At 37.1% G+C, this 23,816-nt stretch overlaps 1 protein-coding gene across 5 annotated transcripts in view; it reads left to right on the top strand.

The window, feature by feature from the left end:
* Positions 1 to 16,895, top strand: part of LOC124153689 (nicotinate phosphoribosyltransferase) — a 54,401-nt gene extending 37,506 nt beyond the window's left edge. For all 5 annotated transcript variants that reach the window (XM_046527003.1, XM_046527000.1, XM_046526999.1 and 2 more), the window contains 5 exons: positions 6,974 to 7,098; positions 11,274 to 11,417; positions 11,940 to 12,076; positions 12,264 to 12,392; positions 14,946 to 16,895. In XM_046527003.1, coding sequence (XP_046382959.1) covers positions 6,974 to 7,098; positions 11,274 to 11,417; positions 11,940 to 12,076; positions 12,264 to 12,392; positions 14,946 to 15,023 — 613 coding nt within the window. In that variant the 3' untranslated portion in view covers positions 15,024 to 16,895. The remainder of the gene's footprint in view (positions 1 to 6,973; positions 7,099 to 11,273; positions 11,418 to 11,939; positions 12,077 to 12,263; positions 12,393 to 14,945) is intronic.
* The last annotated feature ends 6,921 nt before the right edge of the window (positions 16,896 to 23,816 follow it).

Raw genomic sequence — 23,816 nt, 5'->3', positions numbered from 1 at the left:
TTTTTGGGTTTTACTATTATCAAAGAAGTAATTGTTATTTGCAATTAATTTACTATTGTCATGCTGAGAGGAGCCTTTGGTAATCTTGTTCTAATTTTTATTCACCCCCAACTGTTTTCAATGTTGCTATGCTATTATCAGAGTTGGTGGTATATATATATATTAATGGTAATGTTTAGCCAAGCAAGTGCTACCCTTGCAGACAGCAGTACTTATCATTGCCATCAATTTATAGCAGTATTGCTGTTTAGTAATGTGAAGCTTGCATGTCTGACTGCACCTAATGATGTGGTACCACCATTCCAGGGTTGAACTATAAAATTAGTATGAAATTGCCTACCTCTTCTCTCTCCAATCATGACTGCAAAAGTTTTGTTTTTAGTTAGTTTTTTTTTATCACCTTATGGCATTAGGTATTCTTTCAGGTTTTTCAAATCTGTACTCAATGGCTTTCCTTGCTTTTTTTCTCCTCCAGTCACTTCTAATCCCTCTTTCCATAATAGCCCGGTCAAATTAGCCCAAAAATTAGGGGTACCCTTGCATAAATTGCTGAGAAGCTGAAAATTTGCATGAACCTCAAGGATACCACTCTAAAGGCCTGTTTACACGATACATTAACACGTACGAGTTAATGTACATTTGCGTGAATGATTTTTGTGGACCGGAACGGAACATGTACGAATGCATGAACCAAATTAGAACAGGTTCTATTTTCTGTGCATGCATTCGCACAAGTTGGGTGGTTACACGGTGCATTTTGGCGTTCATTCTCGCGTTCATACATTTAGACATTTACACGTTACGTACGTGTTAATGTACCGTGTAAACAGGCCTTAATGAAATCCTGAAAAGTCCCCATCGATCCCGTGTGTGCAAAAAATTTTATTCAAGGTCAAAGGTCACAAAAATGAGTTTTGCATTTTTTGGCCAAACGGTTAGTTTTATGATAAAAATTGCTCCGATCAAAATTGTAGATCAGAAAATTATCTACAAAATTGTCATTTCACTTTTTTCTCTAAGATTTACCGTTTCTGAGAAAAAGCCATTCGAATGTAGGCTGCAGCTGTATTCTCCATAATATGCATGACTATATTGTTGCGCTCTCCGAACATTATTGAACTCGCATAAAAAGAAATTCGTCAATACCAAAGCCTCTTTGACAAATTCCATCATCTCACACTCCCTTCCTTCCCATATGTTTCCTTGGAATAGCCAGGGCAACCTGTAGGGAGGATGTATTCACTATAGAAAATCTTTTGAGGAAAATGAAAAATAAAGGGGGCTTATACCAGCTAGGGGGGGTTTGTTGCTTGTGGAGAGAATGTAGTATCTGGATTCAGGGGGACGGGCATTCATTGGAATAGCTCCTGCTGATATCAAATCCTCCTCTTCATCTATTTATCTCCCCATGTATGCCCTTAACCTAGCTGTTCTCTCTTCCCTTACCTGTCTTACTGTTAAAGATAACCTTTTGAGTGGGGCAAGAATATTGGAAAATTAAGTATACATTGTAGGTGCTCTTTCTGTTTTTTTATTATATTGTGTATCTGTCTTATGGAGTTAGCTATAAAATACTGATGTAGTTGTAGAAGCTTTCTTAGAGCATGGATTAAATTTCAAATATAAATGAGGAGTTGAGAAAGGGAAACATGCAGTAAGAAAGCTCCCGCTACTACTTTTGTGAGTTAGTTTCCTTTTTGTGTTTCTGTTCAATGCATCACCCCAATCAGTGCAATTCGTTTCACATTGTTCGTTTTACATAGTAAATTTTAAGAAACCTTAAATGTAAATCCTCTAAAGTATGTATGTAATAATGTACGAAAACAATTGGGCAGTGGATACTGATCTCTTTCATGTACCATGTTGGTGTATTATTTGTCATTGCTTTATCATTCAGTTTGTGGGGATGAATAATTCATTCTTGTGAAAGCCCATGTCATCCCTTTGGAAAAACCTGAATTTATTGAAATCTACAGAAGTCCATTGAATTTTAGTGGACAAGACAAATTACTCTCCATAATACATAATTCTTTTTTCTGGACATTGCCCACAAGGGTCCCATTGTCGCATTCATTAACAATTTGCTGGATCACACTCTTCTATCAGTTGTTTTACGTTACACACATTTCCATTGCTTACTTCTGTAGACTTATGAATACTAGGACCAGAAATTTTTTTATAACTGTCTATGTCTGCATCCACCCTGTAAGCCACCTTGATAGGCGTTTGGTAGGAGGTGTTAGTACATAGGCAGTTAACCTGTAGATTATACAAAAAATTTTCACATGCACTTTGTGAGTGATTTGACTTCCTGAATTCATTCCAGCATTAAACAAAGCTCTTTATAGCTTTTATGTGCCGTTATCCTTATGTATTTCCTTATTTTGATGGCTAATAAATAACACCCTCTGATACCACTTAATAGCCATTCTGATACCTCACTCTTATCTCCTAAAACTTGCCTAAAAATTCTTCAACTTTACCAGCATTTGAAAAGGCAGTTACATAGTTCAAGAAAAGCTTACAGACAGAATAAATGTTGATATTGTATGTGTGTTTTCCAAGGGTTTAAAATCATCATAGGATCAAAGTCATGTACAATTGTTTCTTAAGGTAACTCAATAGCATTTTTATTTGTCACAGTCGCAAATAATTATGGGCTACCCTTTGTATCTGATATTTGACATTCTTGCTATTGCTGCACTTAGCTTTCCATCTGGTGATGAGGTCAAAATATTTAGATGCTGAAGTGGCAGTATAAGGCATGTAAAAGATTAATGTCCTTTTGACAGGATGCCTGTGACCTGATGGTAAAGAGGTAGCCATGCTGTCTGACCTGCTACATACTAAGGACAGCTGCCCACTGTTTTAAGTAAATTACATATTTACTTTTCCCTCAAGTTTCTTTATTTTTTTGTCTCTTGACTAAATGGAACATCCAAGCCTATGAAATAACAGTCTTTGTGTATTAACCTTGTTCTTGGCCAGCTTGTAATAATGACCTACAAATTCTATGCATAAATTTATTTTAGGTTCTAAATGAATTTGAATGTACTTTGGATGTAGGAATCCAACAGTCAAAGCTTTGTGGTATTCTTCCTTTGTATAGTGTCTACACATCAACTGCTTTTACCAGCTACTATGCTACATCTTCAGGTTGAAAGTGAAAGTCACATTTGACCTGTAGATGCTGTGGGATGACCAGATAAACTTTCCATTAGAAGCCATTCCAGTGATGACAAAAGCATGAAAGTATTGAACTTCACTGAATTTCAATATACTGTAAAACCTCTATGTAGTGAACCTCTTTACATCATGAACCTCCATACTTCATACCACCCCTACAGTCCCGTCAGATTTACATGTAAATTTATAGGCAAACCTCTTTGTAGTGAACCTCCTTATCTCGTAAAACCTCCACTTATCATACCAAGGAGACACCCCCGAGACCGCCTAACTACCTCCGCAAATCGTACCAAGACAACTAGAGACCATTAATGCAGCCGCGATTACGTACATGGAATGACATTTTCAGCAATAAATGTTTCACGTTTATTTTTTTTCTTAAACACATTTAATTTTCACATTAACCATCAGTTATGGCCATTTTGTTCCATATGAGAGCATACCTAACAGTAACTAAGAAAAAAAATATCCAACTATCTTAATCATTTTAAGTGACTGTTGAATTAGGAGAGATCACATCGTTTTCTCTTCAATAATGGTAAAAATCACATGATAGCGCTCGCTTTCAGTTATCATTAAATAATAAATATATGTTCACTAATGCATGCATGTTTATTTAAATGCATAAATATAATGGTTTAAAAGACAGTAGTGTCTTTCATTTCCAAAAGATATGAAAAATGGTGCCTATCACTAAAACCTCTCTATAGTGAACCTCCATGCATCAAATTGCCCAAATTTTGGTCCCCTCAATTACGACGTGAAGAGGTTTTGCTGTACATTCAATGCAATTATAATACAGATACCCTGCAGTTTCATATAATTACTGTACATTTAGGACATTTTCTATAGTTTTCAAAACTTTTACTTGACGCTGACTCTTTCTTCATGAGTGTATAAGTTTAAATAAAAACTTATATCCTGAGCTTAGAACTTTTAATCCTGTTTTATAATATCCATATTTCATATAATTTTAGTCATATTTTTAACTCATTGACTATTTTTTTAATGAGTAGGTTGCTTACAGATTGTTCATCTTACTGTAATACCAAAATATAGTCTGAACTTTTCTTATTATTATTCTTGTGAGAAATTTTTATTTAGTTACCCTACGTGAGCCCATGCATTTGGACCATATAACTAAGTCTTCTGCATTTGTGGGCCCAGAAAAGGAAAATATATCTCGGTCTTTCTGTCTACTAATTTTTCTGCTTTTAATATTCTCGCTATTTTTAATGGAAATTATGCTTAAAAAAATTAACATTATTCAATAAAATATCTAGTCATTATAGGTGGAAATCGACCAGCTCATAAATGGAGGGCCAAGTTGGTTAGCCAGCAAATCATTCTAATAAGTCTAATATAATAATGGTTTTAGCATTCAAATATGATACCTATGTCACTAGGTTTCCCTTCTTCTGGAAAACTTACAAGTCAGGATATGCCATTCTGTCTGGAAGGTCATGATTTTTGTCAGAAAATGAATGTCAAATTACTGCTTTCCACAGTTTAACTTTAACGTGCAATATACGTATATTTGGTGTTGTGTCACTGCATACTATTCTTGCCCTCACGCATGATTCAGACTATGGTTCTCTACCCTCCCTTTTCTACCCTTCTTTGCTCTCTCCCTTTCCCACCCATTCTTACCTTAAATATCTACGGCCGTATTCATAGATTTGATTTTAAATGGAACAAAAAATACTAAAAAAAATTTCTATCTCTTTGCTGCTGAATTTTTGCTTTAAGTAAATATTTCACCAAAATGTTTTTATTGTTGGCTTTAAAATTTTATTCCTCCAGCCTCCGTCACCCTCTATTTCTCCTTCATTGTTTATGATTTTTTTCATTGATAAGTTCCATTCTGTTGAGTTTTTTCTCTTAACTTTTCATTAAATATGGTTAATTTGGTATGTCATTTACCTATTTTTTGCGAAAATAATCTATCATACCCTCACCATCTACTACTTTATTTTGAATATTAAATAAATCGATTAAAATAAATTGATAAATTCATCATCAGTGTGATAAAAATGCTTCTCAGTTGTTACTTAGGGGTTCTTGTATATTTTTACAAAAGTAATTTGGCTCTCCTCAAAATCCCTTGTTATTTTTGCCTTTTGAGAATTTCTGAATATTTTGGCGACATTCACCTTACATATAGGCTTTCACTGCATCAGTTATTGTTTTTTCATTCATACTTCCATCTGAACTTCTCATAAAATTTATCTGCTATAAGTTGTAACACAATGGGCATGATAAATGGCCTTCTAATGTAATTGTTCACTGAATGAATTTTAGGATTCCTCTCAGGTGGTAACAGTAGAATATAATGTATTGCATTAGAAAATGCTTCAACTTGTGCTGCACAATATTAACTAGATAAATTCTATTTACATATTGTGATAGCATGGATTCATGTAAGTGCACAGCTAACCCTCTGTTCACGACAGCCTAGCTTGGCGTAACTTTATATCACCTAAACCTATAAGTGAAATATTCTTCCGCTAAAAGCTAAGACCATGTTTCAATTGTAAAATCTGTTTAAGTGAACTTTTAAGTGGTTCATATGTCTGTCTATATATGTTTTATTATTTTCCTTTCTCTTGGATACTTCCAAGTTGTGAGCCAGTAGCTTTTCTTCTCAAGTGCTCAACTCGATAGTTATGCTCCAAGATCAACTCTTAAGCTAAGTCATGAATGGTGCCTATGGTCTGACTCTAATGTATTGCAACAAATTGAGTGGTGCCACTTCCCCTGAAGTTTAAAAATAGCTTTCATGTCTTTTCTATGGATACTGGAGAAGAGAAATCCATATAAAATTCACATTTCCTGTAATATTGTACAGCTCAGTTACATAAACTGGCACATAAATGTGCAGAACAGCAAGTAAGAGATGGGAAATTGACCACAGGGGAGATTGTTTGGAGGGGAAGGCAAAAGTATCCCCTCACTCTTGTGCTCAAGGTTAAGAAAGGGTTGTTATGGTGGACAACCCAAGATGGGTAATTTTAATCTGAGTATCCATATTTATTCCATGGAAGCAATTGCCAAGTGGTTGGCACCAATCACAAGTATTCTCAATGGAGGCCTGAAAGAGTGTGGTCACTTGCAGCCACTCCTCTCTCTCTCTGCTGTTTGTCAAAATACTTTTGTCAGGACCAAAATTGGTTTTTGTGCGGGTTCCATGAACTTTTAGCAGAGCTCTAAAGGCATCATTTTGGGCAATTAGTTAAGGAATCTGTGAAAGGTACAGGTTAACATAAATTGTGCAGCTCATTTTGCAATAAAATGTATCACCAAAGCTTATTTAACTATCATTTGTTAATCTACTTATCCTTTGTAGCATACCTTTTGTATTTGCAAAAATTTGTTCCCTGGACTGCACTCAACGAAGATAAAAATTAGTTAAAAAATCAACGGCTGCACCCCTGTAAATTTTAATGTAAAATATACTCTCTTTATGTTCGCAGAAAGACAGTATTCATGACTTTGCTATTGTTAATAAGATCTTCAAAAGTTAGTGTGGGATTCTGTCTGCATCATACAATCCAGAAATGGCACCACAAAATTTGTTGTTATACTCATGAATCTAAATGTGTCATTATGGATTCAATGCAGAAAAAATTCCATGTATAATAATTTCCTGTTGCATTAGTTAAGCAAGAATTGATCTTGGTACCTAAGTTAGGCACATTAATTGACCTGCAACAATTTATCCCGGGCCATTTTAAATGATCATACCAGTATGTCATGTTTATTTGGGCCATTGAAATGTTTCTTTCAGGTATGACATTCCTTGGTTTGCTGACATGATGATTATGGCCTCAAATGACATCAATGAGGAAACCATTCTTAGCCTTAATGAACAAGAGCATAAAATTGACTGTTTTGGGATTGGAACTCACTTGGGTAAGTTGAAATATACCCTCTTTATATGCACAGAATGATAGTATTCATGACTTTGCTACCAATGACCTACTTGGTGAGTTACTGATATTTATATATGTATTTGTTTTCTTCTTGTTTAAAGATATAAAATCTCCTCTGGAGCTTGTCAAAAGGGTTGAAAATATTTATGACATTTTCCCTAAAAGTCCTACTGCGCAGTCTTCTGATTGTCTTGAGATTATAGTTAATTGCAGGGGAAAGTAATCAGCCCCTACACCTAAGCATGGACATGAAAAATACATGATGTCATCACCATTATCTCAATATTTCATGATTACCCCAAGCATTTGTATGATTATTAAGATTCTCTTGAGATACAGTTGCAGTTGCAATAATCATCACAATCATTGTCTACTTGACATGATTATTGTGATTACTGAGATATCATGATTTTATTTTTCCAACTATGAAAGCATATATGTAGATATGTATTACTACTCTTGTAATGTTGTGATATTATCACCGTACAATTTCTAAGTGGACATATCACCCATTCCTACCCTAATCCTGAATTTGTTTCACAAGTATGGGGATGGCCCTGAAAAAATGATGTAATTTTTTAATTTGTAGTAATATGTGTTAATTTCTTTTTAAAATTGAAATTATGCTCCAATATTTGATGAAAAATTCTTGGATGTGAATTTAGTCATTACATCCTGGAACCGATTGGAACTTCTACATTACCATTTAAGTGCCATTAAATTTCCAGAACCAAGTTATGCTGCTACTTTTAACGCTAGATGGAGCAGAGTTGGTCAGCTATTTAGAAGGACCGGTCATTTTGATGGTTACTATGTATTTTAAGTATTTACGTTTTTGTTCTATAACCAATGATGATATGGTTTATCATTACTCATAGCTTCTTTTTAACTCATAAATGTTGTATTGAGTTAAGAGATGGGTCGAATAGCAGATTTCTCAAACTCGAATATCGAATTCGAATATTAAATCATTGCTTGAATATTCGAATACCTCGAATACTAAACGATGAATGCTGGAATGTTTGACTCGGTTGCCTATGCAGCAGGCAACACAAGATTTGGGGAGTAATTTTGATTTCCTTTAAAGGATTCGAACATTAATTAAGCTGATTAATGGAATATTTTAATTTTATGGAAACAATTGGGCATATAATTAATTCAACTAACATCGCTTTACCCCCACTCCTGCTGCCAAGTGCTAGCTGACAATCTGAGGCATTTTGTAAAATACAAGCTCTTCTCCACCGGATTTTCTTCAATTATTTTCAGTCCATCTTTGGAAGTTCTCACAAGATAAGAAGATGAATTGGAATTGCTATCAGGGAGAAACCAAATATCCTGAGAAAATATCCCTTCGTCTGGGACTGTAACAGTAAAGATTTATAGCACCACTCATAGATTGTAACTTGATATAGGTATGTTTTCGGAAAAAATACCGCATCAACTTCCGAGAAGCTCTGCTGCTCATATCGAGTCTCGCCAGAATGCCAAGTCTCCGTCCTATTTTGACATTTATTTCCTCGCGTAAAATGGTTAAATACAGTCAGAAATGCGTCGCGTTTGGTCTTGCTCTTTTTTTTAAGTACGTGCACATTACTAATATTTCAATTCAACAAAGGTGTAATATCAATTGCCGAAAGTCATTGTTAGATACCTTTTGGGCTAATAGGTGATTCATGCAGCAGTTGACCTCCAGAAACTGGAAACTTAGAAGCAGGTAGGCTGAAAAAGGTCAGTGGGTGAGAAAAGGGGGGGTTGCGAAACACATTTCTTTTGTTCTCGTGTAACTTGATATTTTTTTGGAAGCTAAGGTCTTTCTAATACGATCCCTGCGCGAGCAAGGACCTTTTGTTTGATTTCGGAGAAGAGGAAAGCGTCAGAGTGGGTGAGGTGAGTGCTGAATGGAGGGGGATAGCAGATCGTGGGAAATGCGCCAATGTTACTATCCCACGGCACTGAGTTTCTCCCTGTGGTAGTTTCATCTCCTGGAAAAGATCCAAACTAAGTGCCTGTCCTTATTAGCCATAAATGATACATGGTAAACACTTCGTCTCATTTATACGAAACCTGCGCGAGCTGGGGCCTTTTGTTTGATTTCGAAGAGGAGGAAAGCGTCGGAGGAGGGGCCGAGGGCTGATGGATGGAGGGGGCAGCGGATTTTGGGAATTGTGCTACACAGTTACTATCCCACGGCACTGAGATTTTCCTGGTGTGGGAAACAGGGGATTTTCGGATTTTTTCACCCGGATCAATTGAGGTTCCCCACGTCGAACTCTTTTCACCGCTCTAACCCGCGAATTTGATGTAGTTCGTCAACTCGTCTAAAACGGCGCTGAACACACAAAAAGACTAGAGTTCTCTACATTTTTCCGAGTCAACTACCAACGACGTGCGTGCGACAGTGTACGACGCGTAATTCAAAGTATTCGAGGTGGTACTTTTCGCATAACTATTCGAGACCTCGAATATCGAATACTTTCTAGTATTCGAGGTATTAGAGTTTTCGCGGATACTATTCGCACATCTCTAATTGAGTTGTACCTTTTTCAATAGGCATATGTTACATAAAGTAATGACGTGTTTTTGTAATGCCATCTTTTATATCAGAAAATGACTACATAGTATGTTGTTATAGCATTCTTGAAGTCACTGTCAGGATGCATTTATGAGGGAAATGTTTCATCACTCATCTGACTGAGCTACATGTGCTTGAGTTACACACATTTATCAAGGGAAGGAGGGGGACAGTTTGTTTCAGGTTGTTTTGGGATGTGTAAGGCTTCAACCAGACATCAACACAGGATCCTTTGATCAGTAGTGGTGTAGTGCTCGACCCCCTTGCTAAGACAGGGATCAAATCCAGCTGTTGCCATGTGGGTTCTTGCCTTGGGTGCCAAATGCATTGATTTAGCTCAAGCTGGAAATTACTGAGACACTTCACTTTCTGGATCTCACAGCAAAGACAGTAGCTAGGAAATTTCCCAACTCGAGCAAAGTAGTATCGCTTAGGGAAGGCGGCTGGTTGGCTCGACTGCGGGTTGAGGACTGTGGACTCGCTCGCTCTTTTTGCTCAAATTCTATGATTTTTGAATGCAAGTGGATAGTAGGGTACTTAGCACCGGTGTTGAAGGAGAGGAGGATCTCCTTGCCAACAGAGTTGAGCGATTTGGCCCTGAGAAATTGAAAGCGTCATTCATAGATGGGACCTTATCATGTCCAGCAGGGCACACCATCACTTGCTGCCACACCCCAAGTAGCATGTCCTGGATCACAACTGCTCTCTAGGGCTGGCCTTAGGGCCCCGGGCCCCGGGACCGCCCCGGGCCCCGCGTTCGTGAAAAAAAAATTAAAATATATGATAGTTTTGAAAACGCAATTTCAACTATTACTGTATTGTTAAGTCCGTGCTAGACAAAAAATAATATTATGAAAAAGGATTAATAATGCAGCTGAACAAATATTCGGAGATTTTTGGGTTTTTGTTTTCCCCAGAAAGTTTTAAATCTCTCCATAATGACGAACTGAAAGCAAAGTGTGAACAACTTGAACTTGAGCTTGGTGTAGGTTTGAATGAAGGGTTTTCCAAAGACATTTGTAGATGGGGTATAGAGTTTAATATTTTAAGTGAAGGGCCCCGCACTGAAGGTTCGCCCCTAGCCCTGCACCTGCTAGGGCCGGCCCTGCTGCTCTCTACTAAATTTTGAAGAGTTTTTATACTGCAAAACTTAGTCCCACCCCTCCTCTGGTTGACTCAAAGGAAAATATGGACACTACCAATTTAAACTAGGAAGTGGAGCTTCCGTTTGCAATATTCTGATTTCTCTTCTCAAAATACTTTGTGTTCCACTTTTACTTGAGCTGCTTTCAGAGCCACCCTATCCCTCCCACACTTTGTCTTGCCATCGTGACTGCAATCTTCTGGTTGGGCACAAACACTTTTGCGACCACAACAGTGGAATGCTCTACCCACTTGACCACCACTCTCCTCCTTATTTGTGCGTTAAGAAGATATGTTCTGATATGTAATTGATTCTCAGTGGGTTAATTATGGATGAATAATTTTGCTGTCACCATGCATGTAGGTAATATTTCTAGTCTTGTAATTTTCTCCTATTCACAAAGGTATTGCTTATTGTTGTCATAATTTAATTTCAGTCACGTGCCAGCGTCAACCCGCTCTTGGTTGTGTGTACAAAATGGTTGAGATAAACAACACGCCAAGAATAAAACTAAGTCAAGACGTTGGTAAAGTTACTATGCCTGGGAAGAAAACAGCATATCGTTTGTATGGTGCAGATGGTAAGTTATTTTTTTGGTACTTGTTACCGTGGTAATTACAATGCCTTGGAATGGAAGATCAACACCATTCTTTGAAGATTTTCTATTCAGTCCTGAGATAAAGTTTCTCCTCATATTTTTTATCAATTAGATTTTCAGTTTATTAATGAATTTGAATGAATTAATTATGCCATTCATATAAGTGGTAGCAAATATTACAATGTGTACAAAATTAATTGTTCAGCTTTTGTAGAAATTTTAATGCCCAGTAAATGTTTAGTGATATCAGTAGATTTGTGATGATTTGAGATAGCTAACAATTCGGAGATTGTATTGGCTCTTGAATCAATGAGTAATTGTCATGGGAACTTCATTAACTCAATCATCTCATCTCACAAGTCTTCTGGTGTATTGCCATTTGAAATTCAGCCATGTTACTCTTATGCAGCTACAAATGTACAACTTTCTGAATTGAAATTTTATTGTTTTGATTAATTTTTTTCATTTTGCGTCTTCTATGGTTTTCTCATCTACGGAATTCAGGTCATGCCCTTATAGATTTGCTGCAACGATCAATTGAATCTACCCCAGAAGTTGGGCAAAAAGTCCTCTGTCGGCATCCGTTCCAAGAATCCAAACGAGCTTATGTCATTCCTACTCGGGTAGAACCACTGCTCAAGGTTTGTATTCCTGTGTGCCTTTCTCTTTATAATTGGCAAATGAGAGAGAGAATCATGCCTGCACCATTTTTTCCTGTTCCATTGTTAATTACGTATTACATGTGGATATACTGAGAAAGTACTGCTACCTGAATCAGCTGGATATCTCCTTTGAAAATTAAACATTTCTTTTGCAATTTGTTTGCAGGTCTATTGGGAAAATGGGCAAATAGTTAGAGAGCTGCCTGATTTAGATGAGGTCCGGCATCGAGTCCAGACATCATTAAAAACTCTGCGTCAAGACCATAAACGGAATTTGAATCCTACTCCATATAAAGTATGCTAAATGTGATATTTATTCATTCATCTGTGCATGGTCAACTCATTGTGTATTATATTTTTTTAATTTTATCAAGTCATTAAGTATTGGCCCTTTTATTACATAATACCTTCTGTGTTTCCTGTCATGATTATGACTGTATGGAATTTTTGTACTTTGCATGCACTCAAGAGTTGCAAGGTAAACGATCCTTTCAGAGTAGTCCATAGATATTCGTAGAAAAATTTCTCCTGCAAAAACTTTGTGGCCTAACTGAAGACCAGTATAACTTTGCTCAGGGCAGGTTACAGTACAGCCCCCTTCTATGGAGTACCAAGGCTCTTATATCACATTTTTCCCTCTTATTTCCTTGGACTGGCCTAGCTAAAGTTATAATGCAAAGGAAGTCCATCTATGGTATTCTCATTATCTTTTCTGTATCCAATTAACATTTATTTAGTTGAAATTTGTAGTTTTGTTCCAGTTTTATTTTTCATTTCTTTTTCTTGACTTCTCCTTTCATTTAAAATTTCAAAAAGATGAGTTCCTTTACAAGATGAGTTTTTTATTCAGTTTTATGGATAATTGAAATTCTTGTAGATGTATGTAGATACATATATGTATGTACATATGTACGTCTGAAATTTTATGATAAGTTTTTATAATCATTGATTACTATTAAATATTTATCCTAGTTTCACTTTGGCTATAGGTTTTGTTGGTCACATCTGTGTGAATCTTAATAAAATGGTGGTACTCTCTCTATTTTTGTTGTAATATAAGCTTTTCATATAATTAGGTTATTATGGCATCCAACATATACATATTGTAGGGCGTAAGTTTTCTTCCAGTAAATTCAAGAATATTGATAAGAAAGCAAATGTGGTGAAATATAATTCTTTCCACGAACATTGGCATCAAGCCCTTCTCTTTTATTTCTGGGTTGGCCATGCATTTTTTAGAATTCCTCTTTATTGCGTACTATGATTAAAGTATTTTGACTATGTGTTGGATATTTGAAGATGACTTCATAATGTGAGAAAAAATCCTTTTCCTAATGACGCCTTTTAATTCCATCAGCTCCATGAAAATCAAGTTTCTATTGCAAAGTCCATTGATTTGAGTCTTGAATCTGGGCAAATGTTTGCTAATCACCGAATTCCTGTGTACTTCCTTATCTTTTTCTCCCCTTAAGTAAGAATAATTTTGGCTCCCTAACTTGTGGCTTTCCTTTTTGTCCCTATTACAGTATGCCTTACCAAACAGTATGGGGGCATCCATTAATTACGTGAGGCGGTTTAGGGGGGAGGGGGTGGTTCGGATTCTCACCTAATCTCACGTGGGGGAGTGGCAAGTATCACGTAATTTTTTCCACAAGAAACAGTGTAAAATGTGATTCTAGATTGCGATATTAGTAATCTTAAATACTAGTGATTAAATAAAATCTTGAAGTCTGAAATAAAAAATAATTTAACCTTATCCCTACTAAAGATGAAAATATACGTGTGGACGTTTCTTGACCCGGGAGACGAAAGCAGCATATTTTCTTTGGAGGTTTTCTTACACAAATGAACGAATGCTGAAAATATACGTTTCCTAGCTCTCCCCCTTTTATGACGATCAGGAGAGTAAGGCATCTTTGTATTGGGACCCAACACTGTGGGGTTTAGGCTTTACCCTCGAAATACGGGAGCAGGTACCCGGACCCCTCGTCTTATATTACCCCCTCTTAGCAGTAAGGGACCGCTGTCATACAATTGTTTATCCAGTAATGTTTCGAAATAAATATTTCTTCTTTTCTCAAGAAATATAAACTAAGAATCAAATTCTTTGTCTTTTGAGCCGTGTTTACAATTTTTAAACAAAATTCTAGGATAAATATTAACTCATATCTCGAGTTCTGTATAAACATCAACATGGAAATTGTTGCTGTATGAAACACATTAATATTGACCTTAGAACTTCGTTTGAAATTAGACAATGCTCAGAAAAAAATGAGGAATTTAATTCAAAGTCTACAATTTTTGTGCAAGCAACAATTATCCATATGCCAAATACATATAAGCAATCCATAAGTTGACCGCGAACCAATGCCGCAGGTGGGGTCGCAAACCCAGAAAGGAGGGAGCTCAACTACTCACGGAGTCCTAGATAATGCAGAGTCCCCACTGGGAGGAGTCGAAAAAAGTTGGAGCTGAGAGGATGTGATTATCTGCGAGACTCTTTTTAACGAATGTTTCACAAAAATGCTCAGTATCAGGGGAAAGAAGAGTCAGTACAGCAGTCATGCTAAGACAAAAACTCCACCGTCTCAAAAGGGTTAAAAAAAAACACCTTTTTTAAGAAATCCAACTTGTTAAAGCATATATTGATGCATAAAATATTTATTTTTAACAATCCCACGTGAGAGGAAAGGGGTGATGGTTGAGCTAAATCTCACAATCTCTCACTGATGGGGGAGGGGGGGGTTTAAAAATCACCGTAATCACCTTTGGTAATTAATGGACGCCTCCTAATATTCAAAATAAAGTAGGGTTGTGTAGTGATGTGGTATTATCTTTTCATTTGCAGGTGGCTGTTAGTGATAACCTATACAGTTTTATACATGACCTGTGGCTTCAGAATGCACCAATTGGAGAGCTGTCCTGAGGTTGAGGTAGGGTTTCTCCTCCTCTTCGTATGTGGCTATATGCCCTGTAAAGGGGTTGGATGTTGCCCTGCCGTTTGGTGCTCTGTCTGTTGAGAACTGAACAGAAATGTAGGTACCTGCTGTGGTGGTGGTGGTTGGAGTGGCTGTAATGTTACGTGTGGCATTGAGGGGAATGTGTAGATGACTCGTGGCAATAAGTTTTTGTACCTGCATGAAAATAAATATTGAAGGACCTGCTTCTTTGTCGGTTGTCATCAGTGAAATTGGTGTTCAGCTTGGGAGGAAACAGGAGTCATTCATTTTCAACCGCCTCTATGAGTTACCACTTGCTCATATCTGCTACCATTCCTAATCAATATGCAAGAAAGAATGCTACAGTTTGCAGCTATTTTAGTCATTTGAGAATTCTTCAGCATCAAATAATGTTGGTAAACAATGAATCACATGTAAAGGCTAATGTAGAAGGCTAAGGGCATTGCTAGTGCATGGGAAATTGAAAAAATGTGTAATTGTTGCATATTTTTTTCAAAATCAATGACTTATTACCTATCCTATACATTCTAAAGACAGATATTTTTATTGTTGGATACAAGACAGAATTATTATTTTATAACATTTGTTAGCCATGTTTATATCACAAAAATGTTTAGACTACTGATAAATTTATGAAAGCATTTTTTGCATAGTATTCTCCTAGCATCGATTTTACATTTTGTGATGCTTGTTTTAATTATTTAATAATGTACTTGAATAGCAAATAGTGAGTGCAATGGATGTAATTAAAGGCAAAGAGTAAATGTGTGAGTGAATGTTAGCTAAAAGTTTTGAAGCATATCATGGTGATTTGTATATAAATTTGTCTTATAAATTTATGACTATAATGTCATGAGTTGTGGGGAAGTACAAATGTCCTTTTAATGACATTGGCACAAAATGCTATTCATATTTATTTGTTTTGTTTTTATCTCTACTTGTGTACTTAATCAGATTATGTCATTGGTATATATGTACCTTACTGCAGTTATGATATTGAATAGTTTTCTGTGGTGCAGATGTGTCTGCTAAACTCTTGGGCCGTGAGATGAGGTGAGACAGCCAATTAAGTCACATGCATCACACAGAAGATGTACCATGTTGTGGGATCCATGGAAGTGCCTGTTAACAATGCTCTAAAAATATGTATAGATGATAGTATGTTCGCTATTTATGTAAGGAATAAGGTTAATAATGTTAGCCAAATTCCCAAAGTTAAAAGTCAGGTCACAAAGATTTGCATTTCTTGTATTCACAGCTTTATAATAAAGATCACAGTTTTCACTGCACCAATACTCAATTACATTACAATCTATCAGGATGTGTTAAATTAAATATTTCATTGTGTTTATTTTACTTTTAATCAAGGGACTTAAGAATGACTTTTAGCTTTGTGAAACAGGCTCCTGATGGACTTTTTTTTAATAGTTTTTGCTGTGGTACTTACATATGTGGTTTTGCACATTGATTGATGTCATCATCTTACATCCTGCATTCTAAGATTCTAAATATGCGTGTGCATAAGTGTGGGAGAATACGTACATGCTCTCATTTATGTCTAAATGTAGAGGAAAGTTACTTCAATGACGTAACTGTATATAATTGCATTTAATCTCATGAAAATAAAGTTTTAGCAAAGAATTTCATCCTATGGAAAAACCTTCACTATCATCAAACATACTTGAAAGAACTTCATGCACTTAAGTTGTTCTTAAATGTTTGCTTTCTGTTTTATTCATAAAGTGTAGTTCATGATCATGTTGTATTGTTGTGAAAACATTTCTGCTGTTAATAATTGCATACAAATTTTCAGAATAGAAATAAAAAGGTTTAATGTATTCATTTTTAAGTTATTATTGACCACCTTTATGGAGAAATTTTTGCTAGAATTGCCACCTATGGAATTCCTGAATGTGAGTATACCGTATAAGCGTGTGTAAGAGGCGCACCCCTATTTTGAGCATCGAAGCTATAAAGAAAAATATTTTGCGGCATTTTTTTAATCCTATCGTGCGGTGTTGCAGACATATGCCTGGAATTTTGTCTGTTATCGAAATTTCCTCTTTCAATACTATTTGAAAGAGGAAATTTTGATAACTGCGGCGGTAATAGCAGCATAAGAGGGAGTAGAAAGAGTTCCGATCCTCTCTTAGCATACTCCGTTGCTCTACGATGATAGTCCTACTCACGAACAATTTTGTATAAAAGCTCTCGTAGGAGTATTGCAATAGAATTGCAGCCATGGAAAATTTTATGGAAAAACACGACAGGCACATAGCATGAACCTTCCCATGAGATTGGACAACAATCGGGGAAATATCAGCGCCGTAGGATAATAACCATGTCGTAAATTTAACGGAACCACACTCGGCCCTCCATCAGCCAATGCCTATGCCGTTTTTTTCCTTTCCAAGACCACACAGGAAAATATCAAATTACCGGGGAACAATGGAAACGTGTTTCATCCCTACCCCCATCTCACCAACTGACCTTTTTCGTTCTACCAGGTTCAATTCTCCCAGTTTCTGGAGGCCAAATGCTAGGTGAGTCACCTACTAAGCTCGAAGATATCTCGATATCTTTCAGCAATTGTATGACACGCACGAGGTTTTAAAAAGAATGAGACCTAACGCGACGTATATATGTCAGCATTTAAGTTTTTGAAGCTCTATTGATTTTGATCTTAATTGATTAACACAAAGATTTATAGTTAAAACAAGGCTACTAATATTCAACATAGTCCAAACAGCACAATTTCGGAAGAAACGAGCGTAGCATAAGCGCATTCAAACAAGACGAGACGGACTGGAAACTTCAGGCAACGCAAACTGCATACTTCACATTGCTGCGCCTTCGCCCCTTCGCTTTGAAGGCAACGACGTCACATACAAGATCGGACGTGTTCTTCCCTTGCTCCTTCAATCATAGCCTCGTAGCTTGAAATACGGAGGGGAGGGAGCACGCTCCTTTCCCTCGACCTCTACTTCAGCGCTCTTCACTTATAAGCATTTCTGATTTCTTCCATCCACAATTTACTCCAACAATGAACACACTCGTTTGAATTTTTTAAAGCGCAGGTTTTTGACACCAATATAACTTTCTGTTGCAATAATCCTCATATTAGCGTCTGAAGATGATTTTTGAAAAAATCAGGTCCTCAGTGTAATGGAAATTACTCGGCAAGGCAGATGTTGACAATTAACCAGGTATGTCCTTCAAAACTACGCGTTTCTCTACGTTTGATAAGCGATTACTATATGCAGTATAAATGCCGCGGGATACCCACTCGTGGCAGTAAATTTAGTGCGTCCTCCGGATCGAAAAACCCCGAGCAATCTTTTCCATGTTTACCTCTGGGGTACTGACGTAACAGTGCTATGCTTACAAAAAAGCAAACGGGAGCATTTTAAAAATACGTCACTAAGGGAGAAACTCCCCTGCCTGCCTCTTGTTTTTGACCTAGGGTTTCAAATGACTGACTCACGCTGAAAACCAAGGCCACTCAGTTCCCCTTGGACTTGCGACCGGTAAAGGGGAGGGGGGGAAGATGAGAAGTTTGTGTAAGAGGCGCACCCTCATTTTCGGCTGCAATTTCTGGGAAAAAAGGTGCGCCTCTTACACGTGCTTATACGGTATGTGATTCCAGTATTTTCATATGGTAGTGGCTGGAAAGTCCTTGCCTGCCAGGCAATTGCGGTTTCGAGTCCCACTTGGGTAGGTTGCCCATAACCAGGGCATGGATGTTCATGTACATTAAATTTTTAAGTTTTAATAAGAACCCCATGCAGGGGTGCCGACTTACTAAAAATATTGGGGGGGCCCAAACTGGGGACCTTACCCGAGAAATTCTGTAAGTAGTGAATTTTAAGTTTTTTAAGCATTTTAGAAGAGTCATATGATTAAAATTAGAACCTTGATCACTCGAATCTCGATATCTGGACACTCCGGGGAAAATTGACAAGCCTGACACTTTTTTCCTCACATCTGTAACGAATTTTTGGCGGGGCTCGGGCCCACTCAGGCCCCATGGAGTCGGCGCCACTGACCCCATGTAAAAGGCCAATAGTGCTATTTTCAGTAGTACAGGAATAAATAAATTACAGTCAGATGGGTAAACCAACAGACTAAGCAGCATAAAAGAATGTGACAATGGGGTAGAAGAATTCTCTCTTTAGGTGAAAAATAGTTTTAATTTTTTTGTGGTTTAGATATATGTAGTACTATTATGTATATTTACTTGAATTTTCAGCTGCTTTTGTATTTGCAAATATAATTGCCGTAACTTTGAATTCATGACTCTTTTAAATTCATAGCGACTGAACATTTCTGAAACAATATCAATTTTTAGCTCTTCTCATCAGCGAAATTTTTCCACTCATCTCTAATAACAATTCTTATATCACTCAAACTCAACTTATTACAAACCCATCCTTGTGAGTATGTTAGTTATTCAGGTATATGCTGTAAGGGTCATAGATTGGATTAGTACAAGGAAAAACTGCTGAAGATGTATTTAGAATTTTGTTATGCAGGAAAAATAAATGCCTAATAGCCTAAAATACTTAAACTTATATGAATTAGCAAATATTGCATACTGCTATCTATAATTAAGTACATAGTTGGAATGGTGCTACGGTTGAAAGGCAAAGAATACCCAACTGTTATTCTTGGGTATTATTTACCTTTCTGTTGTAGGGTAGAGAATACCCAACATTAATTCATTTCATTATAAAAAAACAAATCGGGTAATGCAAAAAATCATTGGTTCCACCACTGCTTAAGCTTAGCTGTCGATCAGTCATCAAATTAAATAATCAGAAATGAAATGTTATTGCTTCTTATCCTTTCACAGAATTTTTATGGTGGCTTACTAATTTCTGTTCTATCTCATCATCAAATGAATGAAATTCCAAATTGTGCTGGAGTGAAAAATCTCATTGCATTAACTCCTTGTGTAGAAATGATGAGTCTAGCTTGTCATGACTTCTGTTGCCAAATCGTACAATGATGAGTGTAGCTTGTCATCAGATTTTTGTAATTTTAGAGCATAACTTACGGGTAGGATATAAATATTTTGTAAGTGTAACAATGTTAAAACATTCATAAAGAACTCATATAATGAAATATGTATGATGCACTGAGAGGAATAAAATGATTTTACCTTACAATAGGGTAGTTTCCTTCATCAAAGAAAATGAGAGGCATTGATTGCGATTCGTTACCCACCAGTAGTGTATTCTTAATATACAAATTATTTGGTTTTAGAAATCCCAGTTTCCACGAATGGCAATGGTCAATTTTAACCGCATTTGAAAAAGGCCAGATTGGTGCCCATGCGATGCCACTCCACGTGACGTCACAGGGACCTAGTTTCTATACGAGTGGATAGGAGTTTTACATTGTCTGAGGTTACCAATGCATGCATGAGGACCAGAGCTCAGAGAAACATGTCTTAATAATCACCTATTAAAACTGCCTATGATCGGAAATTTTCCTTCGTTTGATAAGGTATTAATAATCCTTATTTAAGCCAAGCGTTACTTGCTAGCAGGGTACTCTGCTACCTGCTAGCAGCCTGCATCACAGAGGCACACATGTCCTCGCCCCAAGGTCACTTCACACGGCAGCAGCAGGAACCAGAATGACATCACACGGGCTTTTCCCAGCGTTCACACTTAGCCGTCGCGTTTTTGCGCACTTGTAAATTTTCACTTTTCATTCAATCACGAAAAATAGATATCGTCATTTAAAAATCTAAAAGCGTGAAATGCGTACTCCAGGAGTAATAATCTTTCGTTTTAGGCAATAAAAAATTATATGAAACCACCCTATTAGTAGCGATAGGGTTGTTCTCGATATCCTTACGGGAAGAGGGTTCGTTCATGAACATTATTAAATAATTATCACTTTATATTGCACTGTTCTTCGTTGATTACTAACTGCAAAATATCATTTCATTACCTACCATTCTATTTCTTTAATTCTTTTCTATTTCTTTAAAGAACCACAGAAAAAATAAGAGGATAGGAGCACGATATGTATTTAGAAAGTAAATTAAGGTGGAAGAGATTAAGAGGGAATTACCATTGAAGCTATGGAGAACTATTAAAAGCTCCTTAATTTGAGTGAGTATTATTCACATTTGCTCAGTACTATTTCTTCCTTCCTTTTTCTTGTAAAATGTTGATGCACAGTATTAGCCCTATGCTAAGTTGAGAGTAAGGCTTAAGTTAGGTTTACGAAGCAAGGTAAAATGAAACATGTGACATCAGCTTCATAAGCTATGTGTCATTAGGGGGTCCTATAACTCCTATGATTATCATTAACTGATTTTTTTCGTTTTTTGTTTGCATCAATTTGGTGGCTTTGTCATGGCTGTGAAATTAAAATACATGCGCTGCATTTGCGTGAATCTAATAGGATACTCTAATAATACCCTCCTTTATGAGTACCCCCCTGGGGAAAAAATTGAACCTTGAAAATAGTAATTGTATATCTCGAATATAATACTATCTCGTTACGACTACGAATACGACCCTCGTTATTACGAAGTTCACAGGACCGAAAAACCAGAGGTTCGTAATAACAAAGTTTGCATGAACGTTTCTTTTAGGAATCCTCATAAAAAACCAGATGTGATAAACGCGATTAAATTAGGCGGAAATAAATATAAACAGGAAAATTCGTTTCAGTTTCGGCATGCGGCACGACGTAATCGAGGGTTGACATCTTCCCGAGTGCAGTAAGTCCGATTTACGAACTAGATGCGTTCAAAGACCTTGTTCCTAAGTTGATAAACCTACGGTCCGGCCGCCGAGAGTTGTCCGATTACAGGTAGAATGGTGTAGGTCGGGGCAGCGTTGCCAGATAAGCAAGTGAAACGCCTACGAAGGGCTCCGTGAAGAAAGGAGACGGAAAGGACGACGAGCGTGAAGGACCCAGTGGAAGAATCACTTGTTTTGGGGATTCGAAGAAAGGGCATGTTTTAGTGGATCAGGCTTATTTCGCTGCTCTTTATGCATTTGTCAGCGTTGTATGACTAGGCGATGGTGTGACGTGCGTCTGGGGGACAGCGATTAGCTGCAAACCGTGCTGTCGAAGGGTTATCCGCACCTCCTATTGTGCCGTGATCGGAAACTCTCGCTGGCTGGACTGCATGCAAGGCATCGAGGAGTACGGTTATCCTGCAGAATGTAACACTTCGTGACAATTGTGCACTAACTCACGATTGTGGTGAACTGATCTAGCTGGGCGTGCAACGCAGCCGGATCGAAAAAAATCGCTCTCCGCGACAAGGAACAACGGGCGAAACGCTGAGCAACCGCGTAGCAACGGCCAAATCAAAAAGGTGCCAAATTCGAAATTTTTGAATGCTGGCATCTCTGAAAGTTCGTAAATCGAATGTGCGTAGGAAGAGAACTAACTGTACATCAAATTTACGAGCTCTAATGAGTCTGTCACCATGATTCCCCAGGAATGAAGCTTATTATATGACGTTGCGTGTATGGTGAAGAAAGAACCATAAATGACGTTCTTGGTCACAGTACACGAGGAGAACTTGAACGTGGCGTGATAATTAAAACTATCATAGTGAATATCCATCTAAATGCCATAGTTTATGCGTGGAATTTTGTAATACAGTTCATTTTGTAACCGCCGGGACCGGGACTGAGGTTCGTAATTTCGTAAAAACTAAAATTTCGTAGTAATGTTTCTTTTCCTATAGCTTGGATAGGCCTTTTCGTCAGGACCAACGATCGAGAACTTCGTAATAACGTTGTTCGTATTAACGAGAGCCTACTGTACCCTGTTTTTACCTCAAAAGATTTGGAATAGGGTGGCCTATATCATGGCTTCCTTTAATATTTTAGATTTAAAGGAGGCCACGCCTATAATATTGGAGCACAAGTAGGTACTTGAGTGACTAATTAGGAAATCTGAACGTCACAGTCAAGGCATGAATTATCATGTGGTGGACGTAATTTAATGCAAACAATTGTATTCAAAGCATTATTTCCAATTTTTTTAGTAACCTTAATCCCTAATTATATCTTATTTCTCAGCGCATGCTACTGAAGCTGATGATGATAGAAATTTATTAATTTTTAGGTTTTGGTTCCTTTCACTATTATTTTGAAACTTGAGTCAACTTCCTTCTGAAGGGAGACTTTTTTCAGTGAGGAAAGGCCATCAGCTTTTTCACGTGTTATACTCTAACAGCAGAATTGGTAGCTAAGGGTGGTCATAAATTTAAACTGATTCAAACACAAAATCATTATCAAACACCTTATTGTTTATGCATGTTTCTAGCCTCAAGAATACTGTGAGAATAAGACGATGAGCACTTTTCTGAGATCTTTTGTCGCATGGAAAAAATGAGGTAAGCCCATTTCTAACTCATGGTAAGTCAAAGTTATGCAATCAGGATTTCGATATAAGTATATATGAAATCACTATCTAGTCACAAAAGGTAGCGTGGAGACAAAAAAATGGGTGCTTTCCTAAGTCAAACCCTAAGTAACACAGTCAAACTTGCAGATTTGACAGAAGTGCATCCGACGCCTGTCTGCATCAGTCAAATTTCTGTCTGCTGCCAAAAAATTTGCAAGTCTTATATGGAACATAAAATGATTTATATCCATCAACGTGGATTATGCAACCCGCAATAGACTTGGAGAATTTTGCCTCAGATTTTAAGATGAGCCTTCCTTTTGCAGGAGTTGGATGGGAAGCATCATCTTAATTTTGTGCAAATACAT

This window comes from Ischnura elegans, chromosome 2 (genome assembly GCF_921293095.1).
Source record: "Ischnura elegans chromosome 2, ioIscEleg1.1, whole genome shotgun sequence".
Lineage (NCBI taxonomy): Eukaryota > Metazoa > Arthropoda > Insecta > Odonata > Coenagrionidae > Ischnura > Ischnura elegans.
The sequence above is the reverse complement of the archived record's forward strand: the minus strand, read 5'-3'. Positions and strand labels throughout refer to the sequence as shown.